Genomic DNA, 19146 nt, shown 5'->3' on the forward strand with positions numbered 1-19146 from the left:
TTTATAGGCCCGCGGATAAGTCTCCGACCCAACCACTTTTTTTTTTTTTTTAGGAACTGTCAGGGTCTCAATTTACTGTTGATAGTTGGACTAGTAGAACACACAATATGCTATTTCGAAATGTGTTTGTGCATCAGCAGTTTTTCTCTTATGTCAGTTACTGACTGTCACTCACTTAGTTCATGTCAGCAAAACTTTTTTAGAATGGTCAATCAAGGTCGAATTATCGACCGGACCCCATTGATCATCAGATATCATATAAAAAACTGCAAACATGTCTCCTCCACCCTATGGCAACATTTTAAAAATTGCACGAAATTGTCTGTAAAACTGTAAATGTTTCTCTCTGCCCAACCTGGTCCCAGAGCATTTTGTATTGTAACGACCCGGTATTGTGTTCTGTGTTTGTGGGTGTGTTATGGTTCTCATGGCTACTAGCAGGGGTTAAATATGTCAGGACAGAGGGAAAGGTTGGGGGCGTATGATGGGTAATCCCGCGGGATTTGGAAATGATAAATAGGGATTACTGTCTCATCTTCTCTCTCTTTCTGTTCGGGGCCTTGATCTGTTCCTATGGGAGTAAACATTAATTAGACTTGGTATAGTTGTGTACATTCGGCATTTAGCGGCGTGGGCTGTGGCCTGAACAATAGCCCAGTTTAGGAATAAACCTGTGTTCTGACCTGCACACCTAGAGTCCGTCTCTTTTTCCTTTATGACCCAGCCGGGTCATTACAGTATTATTCTGTAGGTAAATTAGAGACATTCCATTTAGTATGATATGTTATGTTTAGTATGGTATGTATTAATTTGTGGATGCCCATCATCCATTTCGTATATGTTACGAATGATAATTCGTTTGAAACTAATTTGCTAAACTTATGATATGTTACGAATTCCAATTTGTTGTGATTGTTGTTAGCTAGGTGGCTCACGCTAGCTAGGCTAGGGCTTAGCGGAAGGGTTAGCTAACATGCAAAGTAGTTGAAAAGTTGCTAAAGTTATACACCCACCCATCCACCCCGACCAACCACCCTCCTTTTGTTTTTGTCTTAAGTAACCTGTCTTATGTAATTGTACCATACCAAATATAACATATCATACCAATTTGAGTGTCTCAGATTTACATTTACTATGTTACATCTAGCCTGAGACCAGGCTATTGAAAAAATGAGCAGAATTGCATGAAATTAGTTATACAATTGCAAAATCTTCTCTCTGGCCCATGGCAAAATGTGTAGAATTGCAGGAAATTAACTCAAACTTCAATTTTCTCTTTGCCGTCAAGAGGGAGAGGGGCTGATAAAATGTTTTGCTTGCAAGGTAGGGGGAGGGGCAACTTCACTTAAGACCCCCAAAATGCTAGGGCCGGCATTGACTGCACTTGTGGGTTGACAAACCAGCGAGCCACTGCGGCCCCTCATGAGTGCCAAATTTATTAATTCATTTTTTGGGGGCCCCCCCCATCAACATTGCCCATCTCTGTTGTAGATCAGTGGTTGCCAACTTTTTTCGGTCACTGTACCACCAACTGAATTTTGCTGTGCCCGGAGTACCCCCTCATGCATTCTAACAGTAGGCTATGGTCTCTGAGTATTATCAAGTACCCCCTGTGGATAGGCCAAGTACCCCCAGGGCTCCTAGTACCCCTGATTAGGAACCACTGTTGTAAATTATGCTGAATTTCTGGATGAGGTCTTTTTTTTGCCATTGTTTCTATTTACTATCCAATAATTTTTTTATATAAAACACCTGTATCACACCTGTCAATTACTAATACCATTTGAATCTCACAACGTCACACTTTATGATTTCTATACCAAAGTTGGGTAGTTCTGTGTAATAATCAAGCAAAAGTTTTGTTTATGCCTGAAGAGCAAGCAGGCAGGCATGTACCTGAAAATGAATGTAACGCTCCTAAGCATGTGATGTGTGTGTTGTGTGTCAAGTTGGGTACTGTGACAAATATCAAGAATATTAGTGCAAATGGTTAAAACAAGTATTTTATTAAACTAATGCATATTGACTGTAACAAGTGTTATAGGCAAGACCATTCACCTCACTGTGTAATGGCTCTCTACATTTTCATTAAAGGAGGTGTTCCCAGTGCAGTACGGTACTAAGTATGACACAGCACTGCAGATTCTGGTGTGGGAGTTCTTCTCCAGATTGGAGGAGCTGCTGCCGGTGCCCAGCTTTACACAGGTACTGATATGACTGCATCTTCATCCTTTCAATTCAAATGTGAAAAATGTTGCGTTTACTGTTATGAATGAATGAACCCCCTTTAATAGATGAATAAATGGACTGAACATCAACACGTTTCCAGTGGGTAGGAGCTAGGGGTTGATTTTGTATTGGACTGCACTCTCCTTTTCCAGTTTAACTTTAAGTTTGCCTCTCTCACCCTCAGACAGCATCTTGTCTCAGCCTTGCCTTCTCTGACCTGGAGGAGTGTGTTCAGTCTGTCTCTGACCCTGAGCACCTGAAGACACTGCTACAGCATCAAAGACACCTTGTCTCGGTGTCTCACCGTGTCTCAATCCTCTTCAATGGCTGTGCGAAGCTGCAGGATATTGGCGGAAACTGGAATACGCTGCCACACATGTTGATCCAGAGCATCCCAAACATGCTCAATGGGTGACATGTCTGGTGAGTATGCAGGCCATGGAAGAACTGGGCCATTTTCAGCTTCCAGGAATTGAGTACAGATCCTTGCGACATGGGACTGAGTATTATAATGCTGAAACATGAGATGAATGGCGATAAAATGCAATTTTATTTATTGTCTGTAGCTGATGCCTGCCCATACCCTAACCCAAGGGGGGGCAACGTACTTTAATCCGGCCCGCAAGACATAAAATATATATACAGTTGAAGTCGGAAGTTTACATACACTTAGGTTGGAGTCATTAAAACAAGTTTTTTAACCACTCCATAAATTTCTTGTTATTAACAAACTATAGTTTTGGCAAGTCGGTTAGGACATCTACTTTGTGCATGACACAAGTCCTTTTTCCAACAATTGTTTACAGACCGATTATTTCACTTATAATTCACTGTATCACAATTCCAGTGGGTCAGAAGTTTACATACACTAAGTTGACTCTGCCTTTAACAGCTTGGAAAATTCCAGAAAATGATGTCATGACTTTAGAAGCTTCTGATAGGCTAATTGACATCATTTGAGTCAATTGGAGTGTACCTATGGATGTATGTCAAGGCCTACCTTCAAACTCAGTGCCTCTTTGCTTGACATCATGGAAAAATCTAAAGAAATCAGCCAAAAATTGTAGACCTCCACAAGTCTGGTTCATCCTTGGGAGCAATATCCAAATGCCTGAAGGTACCACGTTCATCTGTACAAACAATAGTACGCAAGTATAAACACCATGGGACCACACAGCCGTCATACCGCTCAGGAAGGAGACACGTTCTGTCTCCTAGAGATGAATGTATTTTTGTGCGAAAAGTGCAAATCAATCCCAGAACAACAGCAAAGGACCTTGTGAAGATACTGGAGGAAACAGGTACAAAAGTATCTATATCCACAGTAAAACGAGTCCTATATCGACATAACCTGAAAAAGAAGCCACTGCTCCAAAACCGCCATAAAAAAGCCAGACTACAGTTTACAACTGCTCATGGGAACAAAGATCATACTTTTTGGAGAAATGTCCTCTGGTCTGATGAAACAAAAATAGAACTGTTTGGCCATAATGATCATCGTTATGTTTGGAGGAAAAAGGGGGAGGCTTGCAAGCCGAAGAACACCATCCAAACCGTGAAGCACGGGGGTGGCAGCATCATGTTGTAGGGGTGCTTTGCTGCAGGAGGGACTGGTGCACTTCACAAAATAGATGGCATCATGAGGATGGAAAACTATGTGGATATATTGAAGCACCATCTCAGGACATCAGTCAGGAAGTTAAAGCTTGGTCGCAAATGGGTCTTTCAAATGGACAATGACCCCAAGCATACTTCCAAAGTTGTGGAAAAATGGCTTAAGGACAACAAAGTCAAGGTATTGGAGTGGCCATCACAAAGCCCTGACCTCAATCCTATAGAACATTTGTGGGCAGAACTGAAAAAGCTTGTGCGAGCAAGGAGGCCTACAAACCTGACTCAGTTAAACCAGCTCTGTCAGGAGGAATGGACCAAAATTCACCCAACTTATTGTGGGAAGCTTGTGGAAGGCTACCCGAAACGTTTGACCCAAGTTCAACAATTTAAAGGGAATGCTTCCAAATACTAATTGAGTGTATGTAAACTTCTGACCCACTGGGAATGTGATGAAAGAAATAAAAGCTGAAATATCTATTTTTCTGACATTTAACATTCTTAAAATAAAGTGGTGATCCTAACTGACCTAAAACAGGAAATGTTTACTAGGATTAAATGTCAGGAATTGTGAAAAACTGAGTTTAAATGTATTTGGCTAAGGTAACCTTCCGACTTCAACTGTATTTATTGTATTATTTTTTACCCCTTTTTTTTACCCCACACAGAGCCGTGTGTCCTCTGAAACACGACCCAGCCAAGCCGCACTGCTTCTTGACACAATGTCCGCTTAACCCGGAAGCACCAATGTGTCGGAGGAAACACCGTACATCTGGCGACCATGTCAGCGTGCATGCGCCTGGCCCGCCACAGGAGTCGCTAGAGCACAATGGGACAAGGAAACCTCAGCCTGCTAAACCCTCTCCTAAACCCTCTCCTAAACCCTCTCCTAAACCGGACGACGCTGAGCCAATTGTGCACCGCCTCATGGGTCTCCCAGTAATGGCCAGCTGTGACACAGCCTGGGACCCAGATCTGTAGTGAACCCAGATCTGTAGTGACGCCTCAAGCACTGCGATGCAGTGTCTTAGACCACTGCGCCAATTGGAAGGCCCCTGAGTGGTGCATTAAATTCTTTGGCAACAGCTCTGGTGGACATTCCTGCAGTCAGCATGCCAATTGCACGCTCCTTCAAAACTTGAGACATCATTGTGTTGTGTGACAAAACTACACATTTTAGAGTGGCCTTTTATTGTCCCCGGCACAAGGTGCACCTGTGTAATGATCATGCTGTTTAATCAGCTTCTTGATATAGCACACCTGTCAGGTGGATGGATTATCTTGACAAAGGAGAAATGGTCACTAACAGGGATGTTAGCTTTTTGTGCGTATAACATTTCTGGGATATTTTTTCGGCTCATGAAACATGGGACCAACACTTTACATGTTGCATTTATATTTTTGTTCAGTGTACATGGTAGTTACATGAGCAGACACCTTACTATAAAGCACTTTGTGATGTCTGATGTAAAAAGGGCTTTAGGAAAAACAATCTGATTTACTTTTTTCCAACTTCATTTTCAGTTCATTGGGCTGCAGCCTATCGTTTTTTCAACAACCCTAAAAATGCACCCCTTCTAAGTGCCCTGGAGCAGTCATCTTGTGTCCGTTTCCATGCAGCATCCTTGTGGACTTCCTGTTCTATACTGTCTTTTTATAGGAAAACAAACACAAAGTAACACCTGACCGACCCACTAACACCTCCCTCACACAACCATGCACCAACAACGTACCAAAAGACTGGAGAAACACTGAACAAAATGAGTAGATACAGTACAGACAGTACGGACAGGCTGGAGTCAAGTAATTCCCTTTTAATTAATTATTATTCCAAACAGAAAAGTCTTCAATCTACTTTATCCAATTTCACTGTTAATATGATCATAAAGGAAATTCTGTTTGCATTGATAAACTAGTGAGTTCTTCAAGACACCTTAGTGACAGAGTGCCTGGAACAAAGTTGATCAGCACACATTCACAGCAGTCCCCCACCCATTCATTATACAGGGACTGTTTAGTGTAAGTAATAAGGGTCCATGGGGGTTATTCATTCAAAATAAAACTACAGTTACTGTACATTTGCCACTTTTTCCACGCAAAAAAATAAAAAAAGGTGTCCTTTTTGTAGTGTACCAGTATGTACCAGTATGCATAAATACAATCTCCATAAATTGTTATATCCATAAAAAATACAACTAGTTCAAGGTGATAGTTTCATGAATAACCATGTCTTTTTTGAAATCCTTAGAACATTACCAAATGTACCAATTATTATCATGTATTAGACATGGCTAGAGTAAGTAGATTTTGACTTTATCATTCTGCCTGGCCAATTATACCAAACATTTGTCATTTGGCACAGGATCGATATGTATTTGTCACACAGACACAATGTATGCAACAAACAACACATGTAGTCTGACAATGCTGCAGACCTTATCCAATGACAGGTTTTATAGAAACACTGGACCAGCCAGATGACTGTTCAATCAGACAGGCCGGTGAAATCTTTTCATGCAACAGATTTTAAGAAGGGTCAATATCAAACTCACAATAGATCCCACCTTCATCTTTTAACACTTTCTTGGGTTATTTACTTGCTCCTAAACACTGCCTCCCAAAAAACTGCTTTGATGAAGCATGAGCTCAAATTAAAACAAGCATTATCAACAATGGCAGACCTTGGTCAAGTACACATCTAAAATACAGTGCTCTTGATTTAGCTTACGAAGTAAAATGGAACCAATGGAATAATCCCAAAAGTATAAACTCCACCCACTCAGCAATACCTCAAGTATTTGAAAGTTGACATACTGGTATGTATTTGACAATGTCTGCCTCAGAGAAGTATTCTTGTGATAAAATTAATGCTGGGAGTCTGGGTGAGATAGTGGTTGAGTGATAAGATTAAAAAGTGAAACCGCTTATGTTTGTGTAATCTCCAGTAAAGCAATACAATTTACAAGTGTGTTCTCCAATACAATATCTCACATCCATGTCCATCGTAAGAACATTTCCATGTTCAGCCTAACCGCCAGTGTCGTTCCACCATAAATCTAACACGGAAAGCACTCATTTCCATCCGTTCTCTTTCAGACTACTTCCCTATTCGTTGTTCCATGTCATCTCATCTCTGTTTTTAGGTGGAACTGAGAGGAACATTTTTACTGTCACACCTTCACTACATGGCACAGCACTATCTCCATGAAACACACTTTTTTTTTTTTTACATCATTAGAAAAACAATCGCAAATATGGAGGAGAAAAGTTAATATGGTTGCATTTCTGTTAACCAGACACATAACTCTACACTTCTCTGCAGCAAAGTATTTACACGTCCCTGTGTGGTGGGGGGTTCAATCCTCATTCAGTGGTCAGACAAGATGCTCAAGTGTGGATTAAGGTACATTATCTCAGCATTGAGGAGACATCATTTGTGGCAATTGAATGAAATATAGATATTATTATATTAAAGAGGGCCTGCCTTCAACTAGTAAAGAGACTCTTATGAAGATTGACCAGATCATATATGGGGCGGGGGTTAATAATTAAATTAGTATATCAAATTATTGTTATTCATGATGATGATAGATGGAGAAAAAAACTGATGACAATCAAGGCAACACAATTAAAGGCAATTAAATATGAAATTCTCCATATAAGAAATTCAAAATGTGTTGTTTTTACAACTAAACTTGAAGAAGGGCACCAATTACTGAGGTAAAGGGGGAGGGACAATAGTGAGCCCTTGTCTTCTGTCCACACATTATGGTACTACTTGAAGTAGATAAACAGTCATATTTTTGAGCTGTAGTTTGTTTGTACAGGTTGAACACCAGCCAAAGGGAATCTGACACCGTGCTAAGACATCCTTCCAGTGCTCGTCCAATTGAGGTAGCATCTCTTTGTTGTCAATACTGCGCCAGCTCCCGAGGTCCAATGACACTGCCATTTTCCATCCTATTGTCAGCCAATGACCCCTTTTCTGTGGCAGCCATGTTGTGTGATTTTCTTAATTATGGAAGAAAATAATAATACAATTGACCCCAATAGAACATTCTTAAAGAAGTTACTGAAAGGCATTCCTTAACTGAATCATCCAGACACAGTTCCAAGTATGGCTTTGGTTTGTCCAAGTATACAGTAATTTACATACATGTGGCGTGAGCCGTGACTCTGAGGATTCGTATATTCATGCAAAATGTCAGTTTTCAGTGTATCTGTACAGGTAGAAGATAGTTCATACGCATGGGAAGGGGCCAGTCCTATCTGTGCAAGGGGCCCAGAACAGATCCTGTGGTGAGGGGGCCATAACGGGGGAAGTTGTCATTAGAGGGCTGGCTGGGGAGCAGGGAGTTCCCATTAGTTGGAGAGCAGCTGAGATGAAGCCGCTTCAAGTACTCAGCGTGGTCCGGCTTGTGGTGCTGCAGGACTTTGATGGCTTCGTCCACTGTGAACCACTCCCGTTTACGACCTGCAGAGGGAGACAGAGATTCAGTGTGAATCACTCATTTTACATTTTAGTCATTTAGCAGACGCTCTTATCCAGAGCGACTTACAGTAGTGAATGCATACATTTCATTTCATGCATTTATTTTTTTGTACTGGCCCCCCGTGGGAATCGAACCCACAACCCTGGCGTTGCACACACCATGCTGGCGTTGCAAACACCATGCTCTACCAACTGAGCCACAGGGAAGACATACTCCTGCTGTTGACCACGGGGGGGGGTCAATAATACACTCCCAATAACCAATCAGCGTTCAGAACTACTGGGGTTTTCCACATGAACTCAGTGTGACATTTGCCCTTTGAGGGATGGGGATCTTCTCACAAAGAAATCGGATCAGGATCAACCCCATGTGGCACTGTCAATAAAATATTCTGGTATCCCCTTACCAATCTTCAAACACGCCCAATGTTTGTCATCTAAACATTCAAAATGCCCCTATTAATTTCAGCCTACCTAAAGTATTGTGAAGGGTGCTAATAGCCAGTTTGAATACATGTTTACAGAATAGATGTTATCAGAATACATTGATTATCTCTAACAACAGCTACATTGTTATTGCGTGAAGATGAGGCCATAGACATGAGCTCATTTAAAGGTCATTCATAGTGGCATGCTTTCACAACATTCTTTTTGAGGAACAAGTTGTAGCCCATGTTTGGTAATCCTGTGTGTTAACAGGAATGAGGATTATTAGTGCAAAGGAACAAATATTGGTGCGGTTAAGTCGGTAAAAAAAAACGAAAGAAAGACTGAGGCTGATATACTGCCTACTGTAAGATCTATAAGGACTAAAAGCTCCAGCCACTCAGGAAAAAGACTGATGAAGTCTAAAGGATGTTTAATGGATTTCAGAGGTCAGGTCACACTGTTCGGTGCAGTCAGTGGTGAGTCAAGGTCTGTTTGGGAAGGCCTGGGATAGATGACCTGCTCAGTAATCCAATCGCACGTTCACATTTTACTCTACCTTTTACCAGCTATTTTAGTCCACCTCTCCAAAGGCTGGTGTGATTTAGCAGTTAGCAGCATAAATTGAGTCTTAATCAGCCACTTTGGAATTGATGTGTTATGACTCCAAACTTTAGATTAGGTGAAGCCGGATATTATTGGAAAAATATTGAACTTGTTTGTTGCTTGTTTTCTGCAATCCCAGGCCTTTAATCAGTGTGTGGGATTTCATTATTTAGTCTGTGAGGCCTGTTGGTACTGGCAATATCCTTCCTGGAAAACATATTATTATACTAGACATTGAAGTCCTGATTATAGGTCGACCGATTATGATTTTTCAACGCCGATACCGATACTGATTATTGGAGGACCAAAAAAAAACGTTGCCGATTAATCGGCCGATTTTTATATATATATTTGTAATAATGACAATTACAACAATACTGAATGAACAATGAACACTTTTATTTTAATTTAATATAATACATAAATAAAATCTATTTAGTCTTAAATAAATAATGAAACATGCTCAATTTGGTTTAAATAATGCAAAAACACAGTTTTGGAGAAAAAAGTAAAAGTGCAATATGTGCCATGTAAAAAAGCGAACGTTTAAGTTCCTTGCTCAGAACATGAGAACATATGAAAGCTGGTGGTTCAATATTCCCAGTTAAGAAGTTTTAGGTTGTAGTTATTATAGGAATTATGACGCATCGACTATTTCTCTCTATACCATTTGTATTTCATATACCTTTGACTATTGGATGTTCTAATAGGCACTTTAGTATTGCCAGCCTAATCTCAGGAGTTGATAGGCTTGAAGTCAAGCTAAGAGCTGCTGGAAAACGCAGTAACGTTTGAATGAATGCTTACGAGCCTGCTGCCGCCTACCACCGCTCAGTCATACTGCTCTATCAAATCGTAGACTTAATTATAATATAATAAACACAGAAATTCTGGGCAGCAGGGTAGCCTAGTGGTTAGAGTATTGGGCTAGTAACCGAAAGGTTGCAAGTTCAAATCCCCGACCTGACAAGGTACAAATCTGTCGTTCTGCCCCTGAACAAGGCAATTAACCCACTATTCCTAGGCCGTCATTGAAAATAAGAATTTGTTCTTAACTGACTTGCCTAGTTAAATAAAGGTAAAAATGAATATGGTCAAATCCAGGAACTATCATTTAAAAAATAAAATGTTTATTCTTTCAATGAAATACGGAACCGTTACGTATTTTATCGAACGGGTGGCAACCCTAAGTCTAAATATTCCTGTTACATTGCACAACCTTCAATGTTATGCCATAATTATGTAAAATTCTGGCAAATTAGTTCGCAATGAGCCAGGCGGCCCAAACTGTTGCATATACCCTGACTCTGCGTGCAATGAACGCAAGAGAAGTGACACAATTTCCCGAGTTAATATTGCCTGCTAACATTAATTTCTTTTAACTAAATATGCAGGTTTAAAAATATATACTTCTGTGTATTGATTTTAAGAAAGGCATTGATGTTTATGGTTAGGTACATTCGTGCAATGATTGTGCTTTTTTCGCGAATGCGCTTTTGTTAAATCATTCCCCGTTTGGCAAAGTAGGCTGTGATTCGATAAAAAATGTACAGGCACCGCATTGATTATATGCAACGCATGACAAGCTAGTTAACCTAGTAATATCATCAACCATGTGTAGTTAACTAGTAACTATGTGAAGATTGATTGTTTTTTTATAAGATACGTTTAATGCTAGCTAGCAACTTACCTTGGCTCCTTGCTGCACTCGCATAACAGGTGGTCAGCCTGTCACGCAGTCTCCTCGTGGAATGCAATGTAATCGGCCATAATTGGCGTCAAAAATGCTGATTACCGATTGTTATGAATACTTGAAATCGGCCCTAATTAATCAGCCATGCCGATTAATCGGTCGACCTCTAGTCCTGATGTCATGTGACCATAAACTCACCTATGTTGACCGAGTCTTCCCATGCTTCCAATGTCTCCGTCACGGTCAACACGTAAACGTACGTTCGGTGCTTTCGGTCTTGATTCTGCTGTAAAGTTAAAAAGAAAACTACATTTCAAAATTCAGGTTGGAAGAATCTCTACCTGTGGCACCCCAAGAAAAAACAGCTGCTTTCAGAGGATGCACATGCTTTAGGATAGTTTGTCAACCCTTGACTAGGCATCAACCAAATCCACTCATTTTCTATTCTTCAATTTCATTAATGTGACAATTTACACTAAGAGAGCAATGGCAGTTTTTCAGGGAGTAAAAATGTAACTGTCTTATAATTACTGTCAGCCCAGAGTCACGCCTTACCTCAAACACACCTAGGAGACGTCCCAACTTGCCTTTCACTCCTGCCTGGTGGGAGAGAGGAGAGAGGCATTAGGGGGATGTGAGATGACAGTATTGGGCCTTTGGCAATTTGACAAACCAAAACACTTGTGTTAGATTAAAAAGGAAAGTAGAGAAATCCCAATTCTTGACAATACTGTGTGGGGGTTTAGAATGAAAACCTTTGACTGGAGTTAGGAGTGTGTGTTGAGATGTGAAGAGTGTGTGTTGAGATGTGAAGAGAGAGAGAGAGTGTGTGTGTGTGTGTGCGTGCGTGCGTGCGTGTGTGTGTGAGATCAGAACACATTGACCAATATAACGTGATTGTATATCACAACACAAACCCACCCAGTCCTGCTGTATATTTATAGGTCAAAATCAGAGAGGTTACTGTTTCCAAAAAGACGCATGACCCACCCCCTTTTCCCCTTCCTGCCCCTTTATCAAGCTTCACAAAGAATCTGCCCACGTCCACTGGACAGGCTTTAGGACCTGTGAATGTGCTGGAATCCAGCAGGGAGACAAGTTTAGCCTGCTGACGTACCCAAGTACGTTAGGTTTCGCACCAGCTGGACCTTTGGAATACCATGAGCTCCTCAGTCACTACCCGAACCAAATCCTTCTGACCCCTTTCTCTACAAACCCGCTTTGGACCCACCAAAATGTACCTCCAAATTGTGTCATGTCATAAGTGAGTTCCCGTCACCCGCAATCATTGCATACATCAAGTCTCTCAGAACTTAACCCTTTTTAGCTGTGAAGCCACTTTGGAGAGGACATGCTGTGAAGTGCCACTGAGATATCCCAGGAGATCGACAAGGTCAGTCACATGCCACAAGGAAGGCAGTGATGAATTATAGAGAGTATCTCTCTCTATCGCTCTCATAGTGTATATGACAAAATGTAGGGCCTGCACGTTGCCTTTAAATACCAATCAGGGGCCAGCAATACTTTTGATACTCATATAGATGACATGATCACTACATGACTTGAAGCCAGAGTTTACAACTAACACATTACAATAGTCTCACCCATCACTAAAAGGCATGTTCTTTACAGACAAATCAATGAATGACCATCAGATCAATGTGTGTTTTGTGCGTGCATATAGCTATTAGTTATACACCCACTGTGATTCATTTAAATTTCATTATCACTGATGATTATGGTGATGATTGATTGGATTAAAGTAAAGATCCAATCATTCTGAATGTGATATTGTTTTTGTGCATCTCTGAGCGATGCTCTATCGACTCCCGGGTCATTCTTTTATTTTTTATGTGCACCTGAAAAACTTTTGCATCATATGAAAACATGAAATGACCCCGGGAATTGATAGAGCATCGCTCAGAGAGGCACAGAAACAATATAACATTCAAAATGGTTGGATCTTTCCTTTATATGATGAAGATGATGACAGGTGAACTCACCTCTTCAAAAACTTCTCTGACCGCTGCGCCACAGGGCTCCTCCTCCGGCTCCATCCCTCCACCTGGGACGATCCACTGGTCCGGATGCCGACTGCTGCTCACCAGCAACACCTGGAAGAGAAAACACAATAGCTCTGTGAGTCCAGCTCCACCACAGGGCCCTCTGCTCCACCACAGAGCCCTATGCTCCACCACAGAGCCCTATGCTCCACCACAGAGCCCTATGCTCCACCACAGGGCCCTATGCTACACCTTTGCTGATCGATTGACCCAGATCAGGTCCTTTTGGGGGCATCGAAGCAGGTGCCTGAGCTAAAATTACACCACAGTCTGCCTTGTACAACGATCCGAACAGATTGAATGAGCCTGTATCTGCATTTTCATGATGCAATACACACACATGTCCTACACACACACACACACACACACACACACACACTAATGACCTATGGGGCTCATAGTTGCTCAGTTGTCTCTCACCATGCTGAGGAAACATCCAACAATACGACATACTACAGTGATCCAGCGTCAGCAGCAGCTTGTGTGGCTTTCACCTTCCATCTTTTCCCCATCCAGACCCCTCTATACGGGACCAGTGTGTCAGCCTGACAACCATGTAATATCAGCTAGCAGCTCGGCTTTGACACTCCTCTGTGCTGCTCTAATGGGATTGTGGGATTGCTAGAGCAGACCCGTTGTTGTCCGAGCCAGGAGCCAGGCAGTAACAAGTCAAGTGGCCAAGAGAGGCCACCCAGTGGATATGGCACGTGTCACCCTTCCACTTCTGGGTCCCCAAGTCATGTTCCCGGGCCTTAACTGAGCCGACATCTCATCTGGCTCGTCCCGGGCTAAGAGGGGATGGAGGGTGGACAGGGAGTGAGACGGTTAGCTATATTTACGGGCGCCACATACAGAGGGGATCCAACTGAATCAGCGGGGTAGACCAGACTGTCTGCTTAGTACCCTACATTATAAAGCCATAAACCATGGAGATAGGTTAGTAGGTTCATTCTATTTATAACAGACTGCTAGCGCTTCAGAATGTGGGTATACATGTGTGTACACAAGTGTGTGTGTGTGTACACGTGTGTGTGTGTGTGTGTGTTGGGGGGGTACTGTCTGTGTTTATATATGGGGGTGGGGCACCGCTGTGTGCCTTTTGCAAATATTCTTTTGGGGGGCAAGGCTTTAAGCAGCTCAGGGATGCCACTGTGTTTGACAGTGTCTACTGTGGAGTTTACAAAACAAAGCTAGCTATACATCCTGCCAGTGTTATTTTTGCCTCACTTTAAGTCCTATTTTTTCTATTTCTTGCTCAAAATGTGATTGGATATGAACTGTTACGAATTTAACTCTTTCCAGGAAAGACACAAGGCTTGGCAGCACCTCATACAAATTCATGCAATATACAAAACATTGTTCATGTCATTTATGTCAACAGCTTAGGCTAACAAGGTACATCCCACTGAAAAATCATGGCACTGAGGAACACTCGGCACAGTGAGGAGCAAAACGCCACACCAACATATTAGATAGGTCAAAGGTCAGGTGCAGATGGAGGGGGGGCAGAGGGAATAGAGCAGCGTCTCCCAGCGAGATTCCAGTGTGTTTTGTAAGCCTGCTAAACGGGCCAGGAATCTCAGGGAGGAAATAAACACCTACTTTCTCAGAGGAGCAACACTGTGGCTGTCAAACAAACCAGTCTCCCACATGCCAGCCTAAGGAGGTTTGAAGTTTTAGACTGGAGTATTAATGCATTAGGAGAGTGGTTAGTCATAACCAAAATAGACCTATGAAGTCAACATACGAAAGTTTGCTGCCCCTTGTTTTACACCAAATACACCTACTTTCAGCCTAGTCGATATAAAAAAACTAAGCCCAAATATATGCCAATTCCAGACCACACGCATTCAATACAGCTTCAACTCCTATCTAGCAATGTACAAGTAAGGCAACATAATTTGCCTAGTAATAGGCTACCCTTTAGTACATCCAGACCAACAATAAACCATACTTCAACTTCACCAAGTGTCAACAAACCCTTAGTCTTGTAGCGACACAGTGGACTGAAAAGACACAATGTACTGTAATGCAGTCTCGGGGAGACACCCATTTCTGGATGAAGGCACCCATAACAGATCGCTCCTACCCTCCGGCATGAACGCTCTTCTAGTCTCTACTGTTGTTGGAGGCAAATGACCCACCCACTGGCCCTGAGGGATGGAATGTTCCAGTTTTCCCTTGATGGACTTTAAACCTAGTCACTGAACACCTGAACCTAGAGGGTTCCTCTTTCTCCTTTTCCATTCCTTAAATAAAGTCTCTGACATCACACAGAGTTCCTATTAACCTACTCAGGCCCTCTCAATGGGGGGACATGTCTAACATGTCATGCGTGTGTGTGTGGGGGGGTGGGGTGTCGGCAAACAGATAGGCCACAATCCTTCAGGGATTCAACAGCGTGGGATTGGCACAAAGAGGTGGCATTGGCCACACAGGAGCCACAGAGGCTTTTCTCCTGTTCAGGCTTAACGAGTTCATGCAAGTACGACAGAGTTCCTGGGGATGGGCTCTATACATTACAACAGCTCAGTAACAGTTGAACAGACACAGGCGAAGCATTTCCTGACCTAACAATACCCTTGACCAGAGACACCGGTAGGTGATTGAAGATGTTCTCCATTTGTTCCACCACAGGTATCTTAAATCTTAAAACAAGCTAAGATATTACACAAAGGTTGACTTGTTTTATAGAATCACAAATGAAATGTCAGCAACAAGATTGTATGTGTAGGTAATTACTCATGTGAATAAATATTTGATTGGGATGCAGCACTGAGACTGAGATTGGGCAGTCTCATTAACATAACTCAGTGAGAAAGCCTTCCAGCTACCCAGCTGCTCTACCACAATGCAATGTGCCTATGGCACGGCACACACTGACACACAGCAAACTGATATATCTCTATTCCTTGTTCCTGAAAGAACCGGCTATGCATGAGGGAGAGAACAAGTCTCCCGCAGTCTTAAGGGACAACAGTTTCTCCTTCTGGCCACCTCTCTCTCTCTCTCTCTGTGTGTGGTACAAATACTTGAGTGCTCTGATAGAGTTCTTAATGACAGACAGATAAAGTCTGCAGCTTATATATTGCATAACTGTGGTGCAGGGGAAGTCAGAGGCTGCAGTGTCTTGAACTGTCTGATACAGATTTGGATTTCTATCAGACAGTACAAATCCAAATGTAGCTGTTCATAAACAAGGCGTGTGGCTCAGTAAGAAATGAAAAGCATTGCCACTTTTACATTAATGACCAACCTTAGTCTTCTCGACTTTAGTTCATGCACTGAAACATGACATCATTTGCTTACTAAGTCTCCTATGACAACAAATCAAATCAATCAAATTGTATTTGTCACATGTGCAGACTGGTGTATACTTTACCATGAAATGCTTGCTTACAAGCCCTACCCAACAATGCAGTTTAAATAAAAATAGTAACACATAACAATGGAATAGGTCCATAGATTTTGGTTTTGATAAAGTGGGCCTATTTAACTTGTTACGGTAGCAGATATAAGTCATATCTGTATAAATTGTGGCTTTAAACATTTAATTAGACCTCCAATTGGAACATGCTAACGTCATATTGACTGAAAGGACACGTGCACAACAATATAGCCTATTACATGGAAATAATTGCTTCCCATTTAATAAAATGTAAAACATTTGTGGAACAAGTCCTATATGTTGTTATAATTTCGGGGAAATTGACTTGGATAGATAGTCCATTTTGTCAAACCATAGTGAACGCTTGCATCATGGTGGTACGTAGGCTATGGTGAAGCCCGTTAAAAAACACAAACTATTACGAGGAATATGTCTAGGTCTACAGAAATTTGTTAAAGATATTCTCTCAAACCAGAAATATAAAAACAAAGCCTTGATTGAGACTACTTTTCAGTAGGCTACCTTTGGTTTTAGCCTAGGATACTTGAAAACCTGTCTTACAAAATGGCCACTTCATCAATAACGCATTTTCATTTCATTTTTATGAGGCAGCAGAGATTATAAGGTGTAAAATGATGACGGTGATATTGTTAGTAGTATTTAAACTAGTATGCATTAGTACAGCGGTATCGTCATACAATGGCTGGACTGATGAAACATGCAACAGAGCGCCTCGCCCCCCTCGCTTTGCTCTCAAACTAGCTAAAACTGGATAGCCGCGGGCAGCCACACAACACCACTAAGGATGTATTACTAAAGCTATGGAACGTAGGCGAATAAAAAGCGTATAAATAGACTATAACACTCCTGTTTTGTTTTTTTTTGTGTGTGTGGGGGGGGGGTTGTTTAACACCAAGCCTACTTCTCTAATCATTAGGTTTTAAAAACCCGCAGAAGCATTTATTTCAGCCACGGCAAGACAGCCCCCGCACATCGACGTTTTCTGATGAATTAAGTGGTAAAACCACAATGAAAACCTATTTAAGTCTATTACAATAGGCAAATATAGATCAAATATTGACACGTGTAGGATATAGCCGAGAACAGTGGTTTTTTAAAGCCAGGGACAGCGTCGGTCCCCTGAACTGTCAATGAGAAATATAACCATCTAACGTTATACCTCTTCTTCACGTTCGTTCTTGAAGCACAAGCATGCCGCTCGTTTCTTGAAGCCCTCGCCATCATAAGTTCTGGTCTGGTTCGGCTTGAACTTCATTATGTAGGTTACTCCTCTCCTCACCGGGCAGGCAACGAAATCCAGAAAAATTTACGAACGAAGAGTGAGTCACCAAACCAAGGTTCTGGATGGCGAAGAGAAAACCGGCATATGTGTATCACTGAGGTACAAGAACGCATATACCGGCAATCTACCCATTGGCGGTGTATTTTCCCATTCACTCCAATTGCGTTTAGTGCGTTCTTTTCAGGGAATTCCCTCCGTGATATTGGGTTATTGGATACAGTTCAGTCCCCCATACCCTCCACTTATATGTGCAATCTCTTATTTAAGTAGAGGGAGTCGATACTGTACCCTCCTCCGAAGTCCTCCCACCTTAGGTAGTAGGCTACGAGGTAGGCTTTGCGCAGTCGCTGACTGTAAATAGACAGAAGGCAACCAAGCAGAGCGCTGTTACGCACGTCACCATACGTCTGATAACTGTTGGAGGATAGGATACAAATGCAGGACAAATCTAGCTGTGATTGAACACCTATGCAGTGCTCACTCCATCTGATTTTATGCTTTCTTGAAAAGTAGCCTATCCTGTTTGTTCCATATGTTTGTTCCATAGGCCCACCCATATGGATAGGTAATCTAGAAAAATAGTAAGGTTACAATTTTTAACCCTTAAGCCTATAACTTCATCAGAGTATTTTCTTAATATAAGATGTAATGTGACGTATTGCTCTGAAATGTCAGTAGCCAAGGTCTTTAAAAGACTCCTTAAAATAGCCTCAACTGTAAACCACTGTCTTGGGATTGGGGGTGGTGGAAAAGAGGGTTTCTGACCTTCCACTTTTTCTGTATTCACATCAGACAAATAATTTCACAAATAAAGCACTTTTATAGCCTACCTTAGCTACCCTGTGACGACTATTCATGCTATTGACTGAAAGCAAGTTGGGGATATAGACCTAGTCTAGGTTTGTTCTGTTTATAGCCTATAAAGGAAGGTGGGCCTACTTGAAGAGGTCTAGTTTTGTGTGTTAATGTATAGCTTTTACGACAGGTCACACCTACCTTACCCTCATAGAAAAAGGTTCTATATAGAAACTTTTTGGGGTTCCATAGATGAAGCAAGTGATATAACTGTTATGTTTTAAGTGTATACACATACAAAGATGTTGTATAGGAGTTCCTCTATCTTAGTCACTGCATTTCACTGTTAGTCTACAGCTGTTGTTTACGACGCATGCGACAAGCATTTGCTGAAGGTGTTGTAAAAGTAGAAAATAGTTATTATTGAGATGTTTTAGCAACTGTAAATGCACGTTTGTTTTGTTACTTTCTGAAACTAGTGTTGCATAGCAGTAGAGAAATGGTACAGACTATACATTCAACAACATCTCTACCGGAACC

At 41.7% G+C, this 19146-nt stretch overlaps 1 protein-coding gene and 1 long non-coding RNA gene across 3 annotated transcripts; one reads left to right on the top strand and one right to left on the bottom strand.

The window, feature by feature from the left end:
* The first annotated feature begins 487 nt into the window (after window positions 1-487).
* LOC123728248 (uncharacterized) lies at window positions 488-6802 on the top strand. 2 transcript variants are annotated; one of them, XR_006760159.1, is made up of 4 exons: window positions 488-751; window positions 2095-2205; window positions 2414-2652; window positions 4509-6802. It is a non-coding gene; the product is annotated as an uncharacterized lncRNA (long non-coding RNA). The 2 variants fall into 2 exon arrangements; XR_006760158.1 differs by having other exon boundaries at window positions 488-747.
* On the bottom strand, window positions 5640-18123 carry LOC106576398 (diphosphoinositol polyphosphate phosphohydrolase 3-beta). The gene is made up of 5 exons (XM_014153540.2): window positions 17689-18123; window positions 13061-13171; window positions 11613-11657; window positions 11256-11343; window positions 5640-8314 (listed from the first exon to the last, which is right to left on the bottom strand). The coding sequence occupies exons 1-5, from the start codon at window positions 17782-17784 to the stop codon at window positions 8106-8108; spliced, it is 549 nt and encodes a 182-aa protein (XP_014009015.1). The 5' UTR covers window positions 17785-18123; the 3' UTR covers window positions 5640-8105.
* Window positions 18124-19146: the final 1023 nt, after the last annotated feature.

The sequence above is a fragment of the Salmo salar genome, chromosome ssa17 (assembly GCF_905237065.1).
Source record: "Salmo salar chromosome ssa17, Ssal_v3.1, whole genome shotgun sequence".
In the NCBI taxonomy this organism is placed as follows: domain Eukaryota; kingdom Metazoa; phylum Chordata; class Actinopteri; order Salmoniformes; family Salmonidae; genus Salmo; species Salmo salar.

Excerpts from the sequence above, each read along its gene's own strand:
- LOC106576398 (XM_014153540.2), bottom strand. The coding sequence starts at position 17,784 with ATGAAGTTCAAGCCGAACCAGACCAGAACTTATGATGGCGAGGGCTTC. Across the intron at positions 11,344-11,612 it reads GTCTCCTAGGTGTGTTTGAG|CAGAATCAAGACCGAAAGCA; the intron begins GTAAGGCGTGAC and ends TTAACTTTACAG. Across the intron at positions 8,315-11,255 it reads GGAAGACTCGGTCAACATAG|GTCGTAAACGGGAGTGGTTC; the intron begins GTGAGTTTATGG and ends CTCCCTCTGCAG.